Source organism: Zophobas morio, unplaced genomic scaffold, assembly GCF_036711695.1.
Source record: "Zophobas morio isolate AGI-343-1 ecotype UQ-CSIRO unplaced genomic scaffold, CSIRO_AGI_Zmor_V1 ptg000108l, whole genome shotgun sequence".
NCBI classification, from domain to species: domain Eukaryota; kingdom Metazoa; phylum Arthropoda; class Insecta; order Coleoptera; family Tenebrionidae; genus Zophobas; species Zophobas morio.
Window position 1 is genome coordinate 5,015,482 of NW_026972213.1, and position 19,514 is coordinate 5,034,995.

The window sequence follows — 19,514 nt, forward strand, 5'->3', positions numbered from 1 at the left end:
AGTATTACCAATCCTTTGACTGCTTTCTTCTGTATACAAATGAGAAACAATGGGAGCTCACAAACACACGTCTGAAGTCGCGCGATTCTCGAGAAGAAAAAGAAAGAAAATTGCCATAAGTCGGTAAATATACAATTAATGCTGTTATCAAAAATGAAACAGGTGTCACACAACGGTAACTTGCAGATCAACTTTTTCCCAAAATTCTGTCTAATGTTATTTTTAATTAAGTTCCTATAATTACTGACACTACTCGGTATTAGACGATCCCATATTATTCAATTATGTTTAACGCAAGTAATAATATACACATCTATTTACTTATTTAGTTAAATTATATTATCCAAGGGATTAAAAGTAGATTGTTAACGAGTCAGCCAATTGAAGTGGGACGGCGCTAGTATATTTTTAATTGTCATTATTATTAAATTGAAAATGAAAACAATTAGTTATTTTAAAGTGATTTTTCGTGTTGATTTTTCTTATCAGTGGGTGAAAAGGTATTTCTCTATTTTTTCACATTGTCACGTTTTAAGTACCTACATATGTATATTATTATTTTTGTTCCGTATTTATTTTTTCTTTTTTTAAATAAAAAATGTTTAAAATTTATAATTGCTTTTAAAGTCATAACAACATTTATTATGCCACATCATGATGAATATGACATACGATTTAAACCACTGCTCAACTCTTACATAACTAAAAGGCTCGTCTAAGTTTGTCGGATAATTAACAACAGTTTGGAGTGGGAAGATAACAAACATGAGTGAGTACCCAGAGAAATAGTATCAGTTCATTCTGTTCGACACTCGTGTCAAAATGTGTGACCAAAACTTTGCAAAAATTAAAAAGTGGGTGGAAGTCGCACTCAAACAATACGATATATTTAACTATGAAATAGAAATTGAAGGTCAAACTGATAAAGGGGATGGTTTCGCTGGCGATATCAACTTTATCAAGGTATTCGGCCATACCAAAAGTGGCGCAAAGAAAACCATTTACCTCGCCACAAAGTCGACAAAAGACAATGAAAAAGTGAGAGAGAAAGCTCCCCTGAAAGAAGCTTCTTTTAAAGAGATTTTTGTTTACGACAAAGTGAGGCCAACTTTTCAGAAATTTCAGGAAGAAAGGGGTGTAGAGAAATGGATTGATATTATGCCTTACTGTTACGCCACTGATGTGTCCGACAACAGCGAAGTTCTGATTTTTGAAAATTTACGAACTGAAGGCTTCCAGCTGTGGAATAAGAGCCTTCCCATGACCATTCGACACATTCAGTTGGTTTTAGAAGCGTACGGATGGTGGCATGCACTGTCATTTGCTTTAAAAATACAAAAACCTGATGTTTTTAAAGAATTGGTTCGAGATAATGTCAATATGTTTACCTATGTCCTTACTGAAATGAAATTTGATGTTATTATGGAACGCGAATTCCAAAATGCAATGGCTCTTAATGAAAATGACCTTGATATTTTAAAGCACGTGGACTACTCTGAAGAGGACGTTATGTATGCTTTCAAAGATATGTATTTTGAAGAGGCGGATTACCACGTGATATTACATGGAGATTGCTGGAACAACAATTTTTTGTTTAAATCTTTGGTATTTGCTTGAGGTAATTAAAAATAAAAAAGATATAAATTCGTTGTTTTAGGACGACAAAACAAATCCATCAGCTGTTCGTGTTCTTGATTGGCAATGCTCAGGTCTGGGATCGCCTGCATTTGATTTATCACATTTTATCTACTCTTGTGTTGACACCGAGAAATATCCAGATGTTAAGGAATTACTGAAAATTTATTACAATAATTTTACTAAATATTTAACTTTGTTGGGCTGTGACCCTGAAAAAGCATTTTCGTTTGAAAAACTGATTGAGCACTGGAAGAAATTTTCTCGCTTTGGGTTATTTTTAAGTTGTTTCGTTATAAGAGTGTGTCTAATGGAGACCAGTAAAGTTCCAGATTTTACAGAAAGTATAGATAAAGATGAAGATTTAACCGAAACTCTAAGCTTTGGAGTCTCCACAGATCAAGAGCATCTTCGACGGATTAGAAGTAATTTTATACATTACTGTAAAAATAGTACACAATAAAAATATTTAGAAACACTACATCATCATCTAACTGTCGTCTTGTAGGGGTTATAATAAAAGAATGATCTTAGAAACTGGTGAAATTCAAACTGTAACTGGAGTTTATTGCGAAGATCTTCGATGTTTTCGTTTTTAAAAATTACCTTCAGCCAGGATTTTATTCATTTCTCTGTCACTGTTCGTAGATATCTTGCACTAAAATACAAATGTAGTGTAAATAAAAGATTAAACTTCTTACGTTAGACGGATTGCGAACTATAATAAGACAAGTTACGTAGTATATTTTTTTATATTTTTATTTGATAACATGTTATCTACGCCGTTTCACTTGTAATAATGTATTTCGTCTGTTAATAATTGTGAGTGCATCACATAAGTGTGATAACGCCTCTGTAAAGATGTTCAGTGATGATCAAAACAATGAACAGTAGAGTAAACTACTAAGGAAAACAAAAACCACGAAAGGAGCAGGAGAAAACTGAATAAACACAATATATTATAATATAGGATTGACTGTTAAGCTTTTCGCAAGAACCATGAGATACCTAATCAACTGTGGAACGTCGGTTCGATTCCCGGCCGAGGTCTAAAAACCTTGCCCATTGAGTGTTATGTTGGTCTTGAATGTTTGATACTATGTATGGTGTGTGACACACTGTGCATGGCTTTGTAAGTCTGGGACCCATCCCACAGGATCTGGCCCCGGGGGCAGCACACCATCGCCAGTAGGCCTCCGCGTGCGTGGCTCTATGGGTTCAACTAACTTTGTGTTTTTATTTGTTTGAATTCTTAACAATTAATTTTTAATTCTGTCCGACGTTTGGACCCTGTATACTCTTAATTATTTCTATTTTTTAAAGGATGTGTAGTTACCCTAATGTGGGAATAAAAATCGTTCTAGACTGTAATGTCTAATTTATGTAATGGAAAATCTATACTCCGCTAATTTTAATCTTATATTGCATTTTACCCAAATCAAAAAAACCGTTCCTTAACATAAATCACACTCTACCCTATTTTTTTTTTTGAAAATTTCCATCCATTCTCGTGCGCTAAAGTATAACCTCAAAAAAAGAAAACAAGAAATCGCTTTACCTTGTTTTTACTTCCTGAGCGTAAACAAAGGAAGTATTGTAATCGAGTCCGTCGGCCGACTCTCTACTTTTACGTTTTCTCGATCTTTCATGACCCCTAGAGGACGAAGAAATAGGTCTCCCGTTTCCGTTTGTCTGTCCGTCTGTCCGTCTGTCTGCCGTCCCGGATTTTTATTAAACAGATAATCTCCTAAAGTACTGGACCGATTGTTGTGAAATTTTGTACTTATATTAGGAATATCATGTAGATGATAAAATGCTAACCAAAATTTGTCTAGTCATCTCCACCACTAATGCGATGACGTCACTTCAAAATTATACATAGTAAATGGGTTTTAAATTGTATAAAATAACATACACATGTAGTTTACGACTCCGAATTTAGTTTTTACCCGTAACGTCCAGATTTTTGAAAAAAATCAAAATTATCAAACAATATTTAGCAATTTAATTTTGAATCTGCTAACCCGAAAGCTTTCAAATATTGCAGATGTTTTAAGGCTATAAAGAGAATCATAAATCTTTAGTCAAAATATATTTGATTATCCTCTCCAAAAAGTTGATGACGTCAGCTCAAAAGTTTGCCGCATAAATCCTATCTAAAATGTACAAAATATGATGAGTCTGTAATTGTGACCCATCACTCCATTCACATTTTTTGAATTTGCATATACAGGGTGACTCAAAAAATGTAATGAATGCGTAAATTTATTTTCCTGAGTTGACTCAGGAACTACAAAACCGAATGCTTTGAAATCTTGCAGATGGTTTACAATTATGGTAAGCATGATAAATTTTTAATCAAAATATATTTACTTATCCCCTCCAAAAAATTAATGACGTCAGCTCAAAAGTTTTCCGAGGAAATGCTATCGAAAATGTACAAAAATGATGAGTCTCTACTTGTGATTTAACATTCCATTCATATTTTTTGGATTTGCATATACAGGGTGACTCAAAAACAATTAATGAATAAGTGAATTCATTTTATCATGAGCATGGTAAATTTTTGATCAAAATTTATTTGCTCGTACCTACCCCCTAAAAAATTGATGACGCCGCCCCAAAATTTTGCTAAAAAATGCTATCTTAAATGTGTAAAGAATGATGAGTCTATACTTGTAATTTATGACTGCGTTAATATTTTTTAGATTTGCTTATACGGGGTGTCTGAAAAAAAATTAAGGATTGAGTCAGTTAATTTTATTTATTAAATCAAGGATTGCAATACTGAATACCTTGAAACACTGTAGACATTTTGAAGTCATTGTAAGCATGGTAAATTGTTAATCAAAATAAATCTGTTTATTTCCCCCAAAAAATTGATGACGTTATCTCAAAATTTTGCCGAATAATTTCTACCCAAATTGTGCAAAATATGATGAGTTTTTACTTGTGATTCATCAAAGCATTAATATTTTTTATTGATCAAATTAAGAACGAATCAGCCCATTTTCCCGAAAATGTGAAAATACAAACGTCTTTTTTTAATAAGAGTTATAATGATATTCAAAACATTTTGTCGATTGTAGCTTACTAGTTAATTGTTTTGATCCTGTGTTTTGAGGGGACGAACTCATTCAAATCAAACTAATTTATACGTGACATTCTTCCGATGTAGAAACATTCAAGTTGTTTTTCTTACCGAGGATAACCCAACGACGTACAGTAATGGAGTCCATTGGGCAATTTGGTACTTTCAAATTTCCTCCAACTTTCATAAGGTCGTAGCTAGGGGGAGGCTAGGGGATGCACCCCTAGATCTAGACAAATTATAATTAACCAAATGTGAATTACAGCATCCAAAAACCAAATCAAATGTAGTGTTTGATTCAATAAACGGAAGTCAGACCAATAAAAAAGTCTAGACCGTCGACATTCTCATCCGGTTATTGCAATTCGTAGAAAACATGTTTTAGTTTAGTTTGTGTTTCACCATCACGTCTACAGGTTTATAAGTGTTATTGCTATTTGTCTTAAATTACAAATACTATACGGGTGTTTATTTTATCTGTTCACGCCTGACAATTTTTGCATAGGTATCACATTATTCACCCCAGAGACAACTTGGTCCAATTTAATTTTTTTTTTAATAAGCAATCATAGTAATCACAGAAAAAAAATAACAAAGATATCAATGCCAAATAATGACAAAATTGAAAAAATTAACATTCAATTTATTTTCAAATGCACCGCTTCAAAAATACTTATAATGCGAAAAAAAAACATAATGGACACGCAGTCGTCACGTTTCCGACAGCAAGGGAAGTACTGTCTAAACTCTTCAGACCAATTTTTTAATATTAAAGTTAATATTAAATCAAATCATTCAGTCAAATAGTAATAAAAAAAGTATTCGTTACATTCTCGCCAATACTTCAAAAACGTGTTTATGAAATGTAGGTAGTACCTACCCAGAACTTATCTTTCATCATTATCATCCACCTGTTCATTTACGTCAGCTGAAAGATAAGATAAAAAATTGATGATCACCATCGTTTCAGGATCACCAGTTTTCTTAACGTACAAATCTGTATCGCACAGCACAATGGAAGTGCTAAAAGAACGCCACGACGTCCTAACGTTTTTAGAAAAAGTGTCAGCGGAACAAGGAATACCAAAGTATACCATTATCGATGCAGCCACTAACGAAAAAGGCGAAGGTTATCTGGGACAGATTTTCATGATCACTATCAAAGACGATTTTAGTGATAAAGAACTTCGTGTTGTGGTAAAAGTGGCTTTTGTAGACGAAAAAATTAGAAAATTTGTGCCCATCAAAAAATCTTTCTTGAACGAAATTTATTTCTACCAGCATATAAGACCAACGTTTAGGAAAATGGAAGCGAACCACAATATTGAACACACGGAGTTTTCCCCACAGTGTTTTAAAGTATTGGTTGAAAATGAAAAAGAAATGTTGTGTTTGGAAAATTTGAAAACGTTAAAGTTTGAAATGTTTGAGAAAACGTCCGTTTTGGACGATGAACATGTTAGTTTTATTTTTAAAACTTACGGACGTTTTCATGGTTATTCCTTTGTGCTGAAGGATCAACAACCTGAAGTATATAAACAGCTCACTAGTGAAATTCACAACATTTATGAAGAATTTGTCATTAATCCCGAAGGAAATTTTAAAGAGTATCTGACAGATTTAATAGCTGATGTTAGAACGTATTTACTTGATAAAGAAGATGATGTGATAATAAGTAAATTTGAAAAGTATGCCGACAAAGGTGTTCTGGACTGTTTTTATGATATTACGACGCAGACCTGCAACTATTCTAGTATTTTACATGGCGATTGTTGGAGCAACAACATGATGTTTAAATATGAAGTACTTATATTTATTAATATTGTTCCTACTAGTATGTTTTATGTATATTCTTTTGCAGACATCCGAAGACAACCGAAAATTAGTAGATATGCGCTTATTGGATTTCCAGATTGTTAAAGTAGGAAGCCCAGTTTGTGATTTATCTTATTGTTTGTACTCAGGTGGTTCTAAAGGACTGTTTGATAATCTAGAAAAGTATTTAAAAATTTATTATGAAAGTTTAGAAGCAACATTAAAACAATTTGGAAGTGATGCTGAGGTAGTTTTCCCTTTTCAAGCCCTGAAGGAAGACTGGAAAAAGTATGCCCGGTTTGGAATGATAATGAGTTGTTGTGCGATTAAAATAAAGTGTACAAATAAGGATGATATTCTAGATTTAACAGACGATTTTGATGTAAGCAAGCCTATTAAGGTAAAGTTTAATGAAGAAGAATATGGCAAACGTACGAAGGAAATTCTTTGTCACCTGTGTGAAATAGACGCTTTATAGGTGCTAGGTAATAAAGTTTTTGTTGCACAATTTTTATTTATTTATTTTTTCTTTGTTAATAAATCGAGTACGAGGGTCAGTCAATTATGAACCGGAATTCTGTTTTTTCGAAAACTGTACTAATTCTAATAAGCTGCCATAAATAGAATATGAAGGTAGGGACGTAGAGAAGGGATGTGGGCATAGCGGCAGCCGATAGCTTCTTGCAATGAGCAGTAGCATCATGTCGAAGCAAGCAGTGCCAGCGTCGGTTGCACAGCGCGTTATCATTAAATTTCTCGCAAAAGAGGGCGTCAAATCCTCCTAAATTTTAACCAAATTGCTTGCACATTTCGGGGAAGAAACGTTGTCAAAAACTCAAGTGTACGAATGGTCCAGAAAATTTAAGGAGAGGCGTGAAAATTTGAAAATGAGAGTCACCATAGTCCTCGCAACCATTTTTTTTTATATTGCTTGTCGAGTTCTTCATGACCGTCGTACTGTAAATGCTCCATACTACTGCCAGCTTTTGGACGATGCAAAAGCCGCGTACAGATCCAAAAGACGCCAAACTCCAGAGACGTAATTTTGCTTCACGATAACGCTCGACCGCACATAGCCCTTTTAATGTCATAAAAATTGGTTGACTTCCACTGGGAAGTCTCCAAACATCCCGTCTGTAGCCCAGATTTGTCGTCCTGCGACTATCATTTGTTTGGTCCACTGAAAGAGGGAATGGGAGGGCAGCGTTTCGTAAGCGACAACGATGTGGAGCGGTTCGTGCGCAACTGGGTTGTGACACAGCCTCAAACATTTTATGATAAAGGAATTAAAAAGCTTCCTAGACGTTGGCAAAAATGTGTATCCCTTCAGGGAGACTACTTAGAAAAATTCTAGAGTTCGTTTATACATTTGTTTTGCATTATTAAATTAATAAAAAATAATTCCGGTTTATATTTGACTGACCCTCGTATTAAAAGCAATAATACGTACAAAAGAAAGCAGATATGATTTTTTCGCTAAGTAAGCAAAATAGAATAACCTATAGTAATTTAAACAGAATTTTCCTCGGCCTTGAAGAATAATACATTGTGCGTAGATATTAGTGCATAATAAATGCATTAAAAGTAAGATTTATTTTAATTACTGATGTAGATGTGTTAAATTTCTAAACGATGTCATGCTCTACACAAAACTTTACAAGATATCCCATCCGTTTCTTAAATCCCTGTGTATCTTTTATTTTAACATCCAACGATTTAGCAACATCGAAGCCCTGTTCAGCTGTTTGGACATAATCAGGGACTTCTTCGCGCTCGGCTAATGAAAATTTGTGGATTAAGGTGATCATAATAACACCAAATTTGCTATATTTTTTCCAGTCATCCAAAAACTGACTAAATGGATAGAGTTGATCAACATTACTTCCTAATTTTCTTAAATGATCACCTAGTGCTGTGTGGTACAATTTTAAGAAAACATCTACATCATCAATATCTTCTTCTGACAAGCATGCAAAGAGAAAAAATGATACGTCTATTACAGGTGAGCATAGTTTGGCCATTTGCCAATCCACTATAGCAAATGTTGGTTGTTGATCGTCCTGGAAGAGTTACTAATTAACACCTGTATTTTATCAAAACTGTCCACTTACCACATGATAATGCATAAAATTATTATTCCAACAATCGCCGTGGACCACAACATTGAGTCCTTCTAAACCTTCCCTGAATTTTTTCATAAACGGTCGAACCTTTGGTCTTAAACTTTTCCATTTGGACAGCAAGGTGCCGTCAACCTGGCCTTGTAAAAGTTCATACACTTCGTCTACTAATTCTTCGTGTGTAGTTAACATGTCTGTGTATTCATGAATTTTTCCCAAAAAGTCATCGCATTTTTCTGTTAGTTGTTGAAATTTCTCCGGTTGTTGATCTTTAATGGCGATAGATATTGCATGAAATTTTCCGAATTCTTTAATAATCATTTCTGTAAGTGGTCTCGTCAAAGGCTTTGTTTTATTCCACATTGTGTAACCCTTGACGTTCAAATTGTCAAAAGCAATAACTTCTAAATTATCCGAGATGACCGCTCCATAGCATTTTGCTAACTTATCGAATGGATTTTCTACACCTTTCTCCTGTTGAAACTTCAAGAAATACGGGAAGATTGTTTCGTAGAAATACATTTCATTTAAAAAAGCGCAATTCACGGGAAATTTACTTCGGAGAACTATGCTTTGTTTGGCACATTTAACAACTAGATTATATTTTTTGCTCACTCTGTCGTTGGTCAAACCTTCAACTTCTACAAAAAATATATCTCCACTGTATCCAGTACCCAGTTCCGTATTGCCTTCAAGTTTTACGGAGAACTCTACAAGGTTTTCGTTTTTTAAAATTATTTCAAGCCAGGATTTTATTTCGTTTTCTATATCTGTTGTCGTCGACATATTGCACTGAAATACAAATAAAACACTATACAAACAAATTAGATCAACTTAACGTGTTGAAAAAGTTGCTTTTATTAAATAAGGTAGATTGTTAGATAACTTTTTATTATTACTTGTATCAGTCAATGGTGCTTGTCGACGTTTTCCTTTAACGGATTTTAAGTAGGTGGAATTTTTTTATCGATTTAGATAAATGTGATAGTATTAGATATTATATACATAGACTCATAACTTATTTCTCTAGTAAATTTCTAATTATTTTTGTGCCACTATATCCAATAATAATAACGTATACTTTTAGACATTCTGAAAGATTTAACAATTGATTAGGATGTATTTACTTGATGGAGTAGATGAAAACAATAAAAAAAAAACAGAAATGCATTTGTTTTATTCCTATCATGACGAATATCTGTGATTAACATGCTCTGCTACGTTTCAAGAAGTTTTCTTAAAAAAATTGTTTAGTGTTATACCAATTTTGAGAAGAATAATGACAAAAATATCGTGTTTCCACAATTTCATTGCTTATAATGTGTCCGAAAATGACAATAATCTTATACTGGACAGGTTTCTCATGGCAAAAGAGGTGGAAAACTAGGGCGCCAGTTTTTTAATGTGATGCACAGAGGGGCGCAGCTCCCTGGAGAAAAGAAAATTTTGGAGTTAGCTGGAAAATAAAACTCATCTAAAGTACACAATGTTTATTTCGTTAATTTAAAGAGTAATTGAAAGCTGTTGAAAAATGCAAAAATTGACTTCAGTATTACCATTTTTTTTGGGTCTTGGGTTTGAAAGTAACATATCTCACTTTCCAACTATGGAGCGAAATTGAAGTGAGAAATAGAATAAAAACTTTGAAAGTATCATATGACTGACTGATTATGAACAATATTACCATCGGTCTGAAACCGAAATAAAAAAGCTCGATTAACTGTAGATACTTATTATTAGATATGCAAAAATTAATACTATTTAACTAATTTTTATAGTTATCTATTAAATTAGATTATTCTTAACAGCATATTCAACAATTGGTCTCAACCTGTCTTTGAAACCACTTTTATCTTTGGTTACAAATTTAAAAAAATCGCTAATCTCAGCTCCTCTGTTTGCAGTTTCAGCGATATCTGGAAGATCTTCCTTTTCCGTATATAAAGATTTAATTGGCAAAATGCACAGTAACGCCCCGTATTTGCTGTACTTCCTCCACTCGTCAAAAAATTGATCTAATGTATATTTATCTGCAAATTTGCTCTCTAGTCTCCTTAGATACTTGCAAAAGTATTTATAGTAATCTCTTAAAATAGTGTCCATGTCTGCAATATCTTCTTTCGATATACCAGCGAACAAAAAGTACGACAAGTCAGTTACAGGTGACGTGAATTTCGAATTTTGCCAGTCGAGTATAGCAACACTGGAAACGATTGTTCTCTCTTCGTTCTATAAAATCGTTTAAATTAACTCCATTAAAATAGAAATTTATTAAGCAGACTCACTTGGAATTTGTACAAAAAGTTATTCACCCAAGAGTCTCCATGGTTTATCACTTGTAAATCGCCAACACCTGGTGTCATTTCACACAAAATGAAAAAGACTTGATCTTTAAGTTTTAACCATTTTTCTAAAATGTCGTTTCTAACATCATTTGTCAGCAGATGATAAATCTCTTCTACAGCACCTTGAAACATTTTTAGAAAGGCGGATGATTCCATAATTTTTTTCACTACATCATCAGTCGAATCATTAAGCAATTTTTGAAATTTTTCGGGATAGTGCTCTTCCAAAGCCACTGAAGTTGCATGAAATATTGCGTAGTGTTTTATTACAATGTTTATAACTTCTCTTGTTAGTGGTTTGCCTCTGGGCCACAAATCATACCCTAATTTCTTCAAATTTTCCAGCACAATAACGTGTCTGAATTCGTCGCTAAAAACGCCGTAACATTTCGGTACACTGTCAAAGGGTTTTTCGATACTTTTATTAACTTGAAATTCTTTGAAAAGGGGAAAAACGTTTTCATACATGTAAGCTTCTCTCACAAATGCATTTCTAAAAGCCGGTACGTTTTCCATTAAAGCGACACTAGACTTACTGCATTTTAAAACAAGGTCGTAGTGTTTGTCCTTGCCTTGTGTATCAGTACCTTTCACAATTACGAAAATTATATCGGCTACATAACCATCACCTTTTTCAGAAGTTCCAGTTACCTTGACAGAAAAATTTTCAAGATTTTCTTCTGCTAGTGCAACTTTTAACCACTTTCGAATATCGCTGCTATGATCAGTTTTTGTTTCCATTATTAAAATAAAACGTAATTTGATATAATTTTTTCTTAAAAATGTTAATACAACATTAGACGGGCTGTTTAGATGTGCACTAACCCGATTTATAAATGCTTGTGACTTTTATATTAGCGCTGACTGAAAATGTGTTGTAGTGTCATGAAAACGATGATAAAAGCGTATTATCTTTTTCACGATCGTTAAATATATCTTCAATCATAATTACCATAACATTGTGTCTACATAATATACATATCTATCTAAACACAAAAGTTATTACGGACATTTCTTTAAACTTCTTCAGATTGAAGATGATTTATAGACGTATTACTTTTATACATAATTGTCCACAAAAATGATTTATTCTGCTTTATGACAAATTTCTTGTACAATGTACAATGCATGTACATCAAATAACTGGGAAAAGCTCATGTAATATCTTTTCCAGCTCTTTTGCCTTTGACGTGGAAAACATTTATTTTTTGAGATTGTAATCCTTATAAATCTTCAGCTCAAATGCAAGCTCATGCGCACTAATTCAAACGTATAAACAAAAATTTAATCACTTGAAGGTAAAACAATAAGTAAATAAATTAAAAATTATCGGTATGCGTTATGCGTTACAATGAATAAAATATTTGTGATTCTACATCTCATTTTTTTTTAATTTCTTATCTTATCTAAAAATGTGTTCTCACAAAATTTAATATTTCTATCATACCATACAAAATCATTGAAGTAATTATGGTGTTACACAAATGGTCAGATATTATACAATCATAAGTTCAGTTTTTTGATGGTATGACCACTGAGACTGGTCGAATGACAAAAACTTGTAAAATCAGGACTGATATTTTCCATAAAAACCCTAAAAATGTGTCTATACTCATAACATACATTTTGCATCAAATCCGAGGTCTAACAAAGAGTAATAAAAAAATACTTTGATAAGCGTTTTATCGGTCTTTGTCGATTTAGTGCTCTTCATTTGAGCACGCTTTTGTTTTAATATTGCACAATTGTATGTAATAATATAAACAAGTTGAAAACATAATGACGTAATTTAGTAAATTTACCTAAATTTGTACCATAGCTACACAATTTAAAGAAAAAGTAGAAAATAAAACATTGTGTTAATGTCAATACGTTTGTATTTTTTGCAGTAAACTTCAAAACAAGTTAAAATAAAGTAAAGAGTATTACAGCATTCCTTTTGGATACCCACAAATCCGAATTTATAAAAACTCCAATGTATATCAAGTTCCACTTTTTTCTTTACGGAGATTTTTACGAAATACACACGTTGTGCCGAAAATGATTACCTATTTTGTATTAAAATACGCCACTCTTATCGCATATTATTTGTAAATATTTATAAATTTTAACCGCTTTTCTTGTTTATAAAATTACTTTCATAAAATAAGGCTTGGAAACGGATGAGTTCTATGTAGTTTTTTTTGTGTTAACAGGGAAATATTCAGAGAAAAAAGATATTCGAAAAATGTTTCAATACAGTGTTAAATGTTCAAATAAAATACACCATCTACTTGCTTTTAGAAACGTTAGATTAGAAGAATATGTTATTAAAAAAAAGAACTCGGAGAAAAAAACTTTTTTAAATATATAAAACAAAAACACATTTTATTAAATTTTAACGTTGCGTTTGTTATCATTTAGTTATCTTATTTTGTTTCACAATCAGATCTCTAAGCGAAATCGTGCTCAACATAATATTTTATAAGGTATCGCATCCTTCTCTTGAACGCATCTGCATCCTTAATTTTTACTGCCAGTGACTTAGCAAAATCAAAACCTTCTTCAACTGCTTGGACAAAATCAGGTACTTCTTCTTCATCAGTTAGTGAGAATTTATGGATCACTGGGGTCATGATAATACCAAATTTCATATACTTTTTCCACTCTTCCAAAAATTGGCTATATGGATAAAGTTGATCAACACTGCTGCCTAATTTTCTTAAATGATCTCGTAGTGTTGTATAATACAGTTCTAAAATAGTATCTACATCATTTATATCTTCTTCTGATAGGCATCCAAAAAGAAAATATGACAAATCTGTTACTGGTGAACAAAGCTTGGCCATCTGCCAATCCAAAATAGCAAAAGTTGGTGGCTGATTGTCCTGAAAGAACACTGATTTAATATGTCTCTTTTTATCATAATTCCACACTTACCACATGATAATGCATGAAATTGTTATTCCAACAATCGCCATGTATTACAACATTCATTCCTTCTAAACCCTCTATAAACTGTTTTAGGAATGGTCGAATTTCTGGTTTTAAAGTTTTCCATTTTAAAAGAAGTGCCTCGTCAAGCTCACCTTGCAATAGTTCATATATCTCATCGACTAATTCTTCTTGTGAGGTTATCAAATCTGTAGATTCAAAAATCTTTCCCAATGTGTCGTCGCATTTTTCAGTAAGTTGTTGAAATTTCTCCGGTTGTTGATCTTTGATAGCAATAGAAATTGCGTGAAACTTTCCATATTCCTTAATAATCATTTCTACACGTTGTCTAGTCAAGGGCTTTTTCTTATGCCACATTGCGTAACCTTTAGCTTTCAAATTATCGAAAACTATGACTTCTAAATCATCCGAGATGTAAGTTCCGTAACATTTCGCTAATTTGTCGAAGGGGTTACTTACACCTTTCTCTTTTTGGAACTGTAAGAAATACGGGTAAATCGTTTCGTAGAAATAAATTTCGTTTAAAAACACACTGTTTACTGGAAATTTGCTTCGGTAAGCTTTGCTTCGCTTGGCACACTTAACAGCTAGATTGTATTTTCTAGTCACTTTTTCTTTTGTTGTTCCTTTTACTTCCACAAAATATATGTCTCCATTAAAACCAGAACCGAGGTCTGTATTTCCTTCAAGGCTTACAGAGAGGTCTTCAACGTTTTCGTTTTTCAGAATTACTTCAAGCCAAGATTTTATTTCGTTTTCTGTGTTGTTTGTTGTAGACATTTTACACTAAAAACACAAACGTAATACAACAGAAAATAGAGCAATTAACTTACACAGGTTAGACAGATGGTTGTTTTATTGGAGTTGTGATAAAAAAAATTACGTAATTATTTGTTTTGATAACTATATTTTATCACTGTAGTTGACTTTTGTATGATTATATCTAATTGATTTGATAAGTAAAAGTTTTTTATTAGCGCAACACTTGAACGTCATACCGCCGCCATATAGTGATAATGCAAATGTTGGTAATTTAAAATTAATATATATTTTTTTAATAGTCGAAATCACATTGTACACATATGCGTTTTGTTATCAAACCTCACCCATTCGTCACAATATATTATACTAATCCAGTGCTTTGAAATATCACCTTTTGGATAAAATTATATGAGAAGTTTATTTGCCGTCATTATTTTTTTATATAAATTTCGAAATATTTTTGTATAAACAAGTAGTGCCCATGAATATTTTTTTCTACGGACTATCCTAAACCATATGTAATGTTCTAAGAAATCTGATTCAAAATATACAGATTTATTCGAAAGTTTATTACACAGCAGTGTTGCCGTGTTTGCCAAATATGAGAAATGATAAAAGTATTAAAGATCATGTAGATTTGGTCCCCCCTCTAGTAGTTATTTAGAGGGAATTTAAAATTTTAATAAATTCGCCGTAACGAAGGTAATATTTTTCAAAAACTCAAATCGCCAAAAGTAACATCGTCAGCGACCATTTAGATTGAAATTCAGGGGAATCACATATTTTATTTAGCCAATAGGCAAAAGATTAAATAAAATTACAATTTGTCACAAACTTTTGCGAAAATAGATTCATACAATCGGAAAAAGTTGACACGTTTCATTTCCGGACGTAAGCCAAGGAAGTATTGTAATAAGGTCCATCCGGCGAATGTTTTCTCGACGTTTCATGACTCGTAGAGTAGGTACATGAAAAAATAAGTCTCGTGTTTTAGTTTATCGGTCCTCTGTATCGATTGTTATTAGACAGATAATTTTCGAAACTGTTACTGGACCGATTGTTTGTCAAATCTCCAGCAACAATTTCTTCACCTCAAAATTTTGGATAATAAATGCTATTTAAATTTTAACCTTAATCTCACTATGTGCAGTTTTGAATTGGCCTTTATTTTCTGTTCTACTTAGACAACCGGATTTTAGAAAAAAGTAAAAATTGTATAACAACGTTTTACAATTTAATTTTTTAAGATTATCGTAAACATGATGAACGTAAAAGAAAATTGAATATTTTATTCCATCCAAAAACTTTATAACGTCATTTCACCCAAAAGGTACAAAATACTAGATATGAGTTTGTAGTTCTAATTAATCAGTGCATTCATGTTTTTTAGAACCGCCTCTACAGGGTGGCTTCAAAAAATGAATGAATTAATGCATTTTCTTGTTTAAATTAAAAACGGCGAATGTTACTTTCCCAAAATTTGGAAGGCAGTGCTCCTGTCATTAATATCACACTGTACTTACAAAGAATGTTATATTAATACAACGACCTTGGTGTATTTTCCAATTTGATATGTGTCCTTGCTGCCAAGAAATTGATACCGTCATCACAAAATTTAATTATATAAACTCACTTGCAATATACGCATATTACGCTTCTTTACCTGTAGTTTGACAATCCACATATATCTTGACTTTATTTTATCTTAATTTTTGTTTCTAAAAAACTAAAGTTGTATCGATGTAAAACAGTTTTTTTTTTTAAATATTAACGCCTCGGTAGTAGTGTAGTATTTTAAATCGTGATGACTTCTAAAATAATTAATCAATTTTATTTTCATTATTCGGACACGGTTGGACCGAGATAGCAATAAAAAACACGATGAAAGACAACATGGAATTTTGAAATTTTGTTTTTGATGAGATGGACTCTAGCTCGTACATTTAGCATCTCTACCACATGCTACAAAAATTATTCTTGTTAATTAAGGGATTTTCGTTTAGAAGTTAACAAGAAACGTAATTTTTAAATGACTTGACAGGAGTGGATAAAAGCAATTTCTTCTAGTAATTGCATAGGTTACGAAGAGATGTCGCGAGGATCAGGATTCCAAAAACCAGACGACAGACGACGCGATCGACAAAAATCGACGCTGATCAAAAATATACGAGCTGTGTATACGAGTGTATTCTACGGCCGCTATTGGGAGTGTTCGATACTAATAGGTCAAAGCACTCAGGGCATGCGTTTAAGTTGTTAACGTATAATTATTTATATTAGATAAATTACAACAAGAAAGATAAAATAAAAAGGGATACTTACATAATTAATACTAACAATACTTCAGTATGAACTCTGATGTGGAAACGTGCGATGAAAATATTACAAGAAAATGAGTGAATATCACACACACACAAAACACGATTTGTATTTTGTTTGATTATGAGATAGAAGTTGAAGGTTAGATCTATGGAGGGGAGATTGTTTATCAGTGTTGCCAACAATTTGAATAGAAAATTGAATTTCAACTAACCCAACAAACAATTCGGAAAGAGGGAATATACTGTATAAAACTTCCGATTAAAAAAAGTTGTCCATTAGTTGGCGCTGGAATTTTAGCGGTCTTTATTACCCCATTGTAAGCAGTACTGGTGAAATCGTTTTTTTTATTGCATATTCTCATTTTCGTGAGAAACTCTTTGTATTTTTATTTAGCCACTAAACAATTTATTTATTCTGCATTATAATTTTTGATGATAAATAGCAAAATGCATTACAATATTTACAATGTGTAAAATTGTATATGATGTATATGTATATAAAATGTAGGTACTAAATATTCAACTAACAGTACTAGCTAAAAATCTGGTGTAATTCTATTTCTCAATCTACTACCTGCTGTATTGAATAAAAATCATATTAAATTAGCAACAACCAACAGTGATTATTAGGTATTCATGGCGACACTGCCTTCCCCAAAACATGCCTGAGTATAAAAAAGACATCAAATGAACTGTAGATTAGAATAAAAAGTGGTTAAAGACAGTGAAAAACTAAGCTAGAAACACCCATTACATTTCTTGAAACAATTTTTTTATGCTTTTCGATATATTTTTTGACACGTATGGTCACAAGTAGGGGAACGCGGGGCAAAAAGGTCATAGGGGGCAAAGTGAACAGTTGCTTAATTAAAGATATCTTCTTGAAAAAAAAAATTTTTTTTTAATTACTAATAGATGATTTTTGTCGTAAGATGTCGCTGTTGTTAATGTGCGTGTGTCTGTTGGTGGTCTCCAAACGGTAACTTTTTATGTACTTTGTGTAAGCTTCAGCTAAGATGATATTGTATATTTATGATACTACATTATCTCATGTTATAGCCCTGACATTATTTTATTGATATTGATAAGTATTAACAAAACGAGCACGTGTTGATTTGTGTTTATTAAACTGCTTACAAGTTTATGTCTTACCTAGTCGACTGTCTGTCTCAAAGAGAACGAGTCCTTCCAAGAAACATCAGTACCTACGCTATGCGCAGTCGCATTCCATACATCTTACTATTGACCTACTTCCTACTTAACCTACTGTACACTTAATCTACGCCTTAATTAATACATTACATATCCCCCCATTTAAGATTAGTACATTTAAAAAAAAACCCGAATGCGCCTAATATTAATTCCTAATCTCTGTAACGTGCTGGGATGTTACAAGAACGCTTTGGTCTATCGCGTACCGGAATGACTGGAATAGGATTGGGTTGCGGTTCGAGAGATGGTGTTTGTTCTGGTGGTGGCGGTGTGGCTGACGGCATTGTTGGTTCCCCAGGCATCTTCCTTTGTGGTACTTCTTGGTTTGTATTCGCTGGTTGTACTGTCTCTGACTTGCTGTCCTCAGTGCTTGGTGCTTCAATTCTTTTTCTCATTTGGTCAACGTGTCTCCTCCATTTTTGTCCATCTGGTAACTCGCACGTGTAGTTTCGTGGTCCCAGTATGTCGATGACCTTTGCTTCCTGCCAAGTTTTGGTATTAGGCTTCCGATAATCCCGAATCCAAACTATACTTCCCTTCTCAAATGTTGGAGAATCTCGACCTTTATGGTTACATTGCCTTTCCGTGTCTCGGTTTGTGTCAGGTCTCATTAAGTTGAGCGTCGTGTGGAGATGTCTACCCAGCATCAATTTCGCTGGCGTTTCATTCGTTTGACAGTGCGTGGAATTTCTATACCAGAATAAATACCTGCTTACTATTGACCTACTTCCTACTTAACCTACTGTACACTTAATCTACGCCTTAATTAATACATTACAGATATATTGTAAAATTTAACTGTATACGTTCATGTTTCAAGAAATATAAGCTGAAATATATTTGAAGTACATTGGGGGGCAAACTGGACCATCGTATTATGGGGCAAACCGAACCAGGTAAAACTGCGGTACTGACGGGAAGTCTTTAGACAAAGGAACTTCAAGAAAATAGGACTACCCTAAAAGAAAAACCAAAATTCCTAAGAAAAGACCTTAGATCATATAATAAATAGATACCAATACTCAAACTGAAAGCTGTGACTAGACATGAAGCTATCTGTTGTCGTTTTCTACGTCAAGAAGAGTAGTATAATGCTATCCTTGTGTGATCACCACATCTTCATCTTTGTTAGATGCATTTCATCTGTATATGTCTATTTCACTTCTATCCTTGTACCGCACCAGCACAACAAATCGCTTTTGACAGATGTTTCTTCTAACCTCTCTTTCGAGTTGTTGTACAGAAAACAATTTTAGAATTTAGAACAAAGATCCTATTT

At 33.0% G+C, this 19,514-nt stretch overlaps 4 protein-coding genes across 7 annotated transcripts; 2 read left to right on the plus strand and 2 right to left on the minus strand.

Annotated features, from left to right (window-relative positions):
- Positions 1 to 812: 812 nt before the first annotated feature.
- On the plus strand, positions 813 to 2,116 carry LOC135144702 (uncharacterized). The gene is made up of 2 exons (XM_064076759.1): positions 813 to 1,605; positions 1,658 to 2,116. Exons 1-2 carry the CDS (start codon positions 823 to 825, stop codon positions 2,096 to 2,098), a joined length of 1,224 nt encoding a protein of 407 aa, XP_063932829.1. The 5' UTR covers positions 813 to 822; the 3' UTR covers positions 2,099 to 2,116.
- Positions 2,117 to 5,696: 3,580 nt separating this feature from the next.
- On the plus strand, positions 5,697 to 7,051 carry LOC135144825 (uncharacterized). Its single transcript, XM_064076919.1, has 2 exons — positions 5,697 to 6,529; positions 6,588 to 7,051. The coding sequence occupies exons 1-2, from the start codon at positions 5,741 to 5,743 to the stop codon at positions 7,017 to 7,019; spliced, it is 1,221 nt and encodes a 406-aa protein (XP_063932989.1). The 5' UTR covers positions 5,697 to 5,740; the 3' UTR covers positions 7,020 to 7,051.
- LOC135144824 (uncharacterized) lies at positions 7,036 to 18,190 on the minus strand. 4 transcript variants are annotated; one of them, XM_064076918.1, is made up of 3 exons: positions 17,025 to 17,405; positions 8,653 to 9,453; positions 7,036 to 8,601 (listed from the first exon to the last, which is right to left on the minus strand). In XM_064076918.1, the coding sequence occupies exons 2-3, from the start codon at positions 9,445 to 9,447 to the stop codon at positions 8,167 to 8,169; spliced, it is 1,230 nt and encodes a 409-aa protein (XP_063932988.1). In that variant the 5' UTR covers positions 9,448 to 9,453; positions 17,025 to 17,405; the 3' UTR covers positions 7,036 to 8,166. The 4 variants fall into 4 exon arrangements, with proteins under 4 accessions (XP_063932988.1, XP_063932987.1, XP_063932985.1 ...); XM_064076917.1 differs by lacking the exons at positions 7,036 to 8,601; positions 8,653 to 9,453; positions 17,025 to 17,405 and adding exons at positions 13,344 to 13,873; positions 13,926 to 14,726; positions 18,176 to 18,190; XM_064076915.1 differs by lacking the exons at positions 7,036 to 8,601; positions 8,653 to 9,453 and adding exons at positions 13,344 to 13,873; positions 13,926 to 14,726 and having other exon boundaries at positions 17,025 to 17,196.
- Positions 10,447 to 11,972, minus strand: LOC135144717 (uncharacterized). The gene is made up of 2 exons (XM_064076772.1): positions 10,947 to 11,972; positions 10,447 to 10,890 (listed from the first exon to the last, which is right to left on the minus strand). Exons 1-2 carry the CDS (start codon positions 11,745 to 11,747, stop codon positions 10,447 to 10,449), a joined length of 1,245 nt encoding a protein of 414 aa, XP_063932842.1. The 5' UTR covers positions 11,748 to 11,972.
- Positions 18,191 to 19,514: the final 1,324 nt, after the last annotated feature.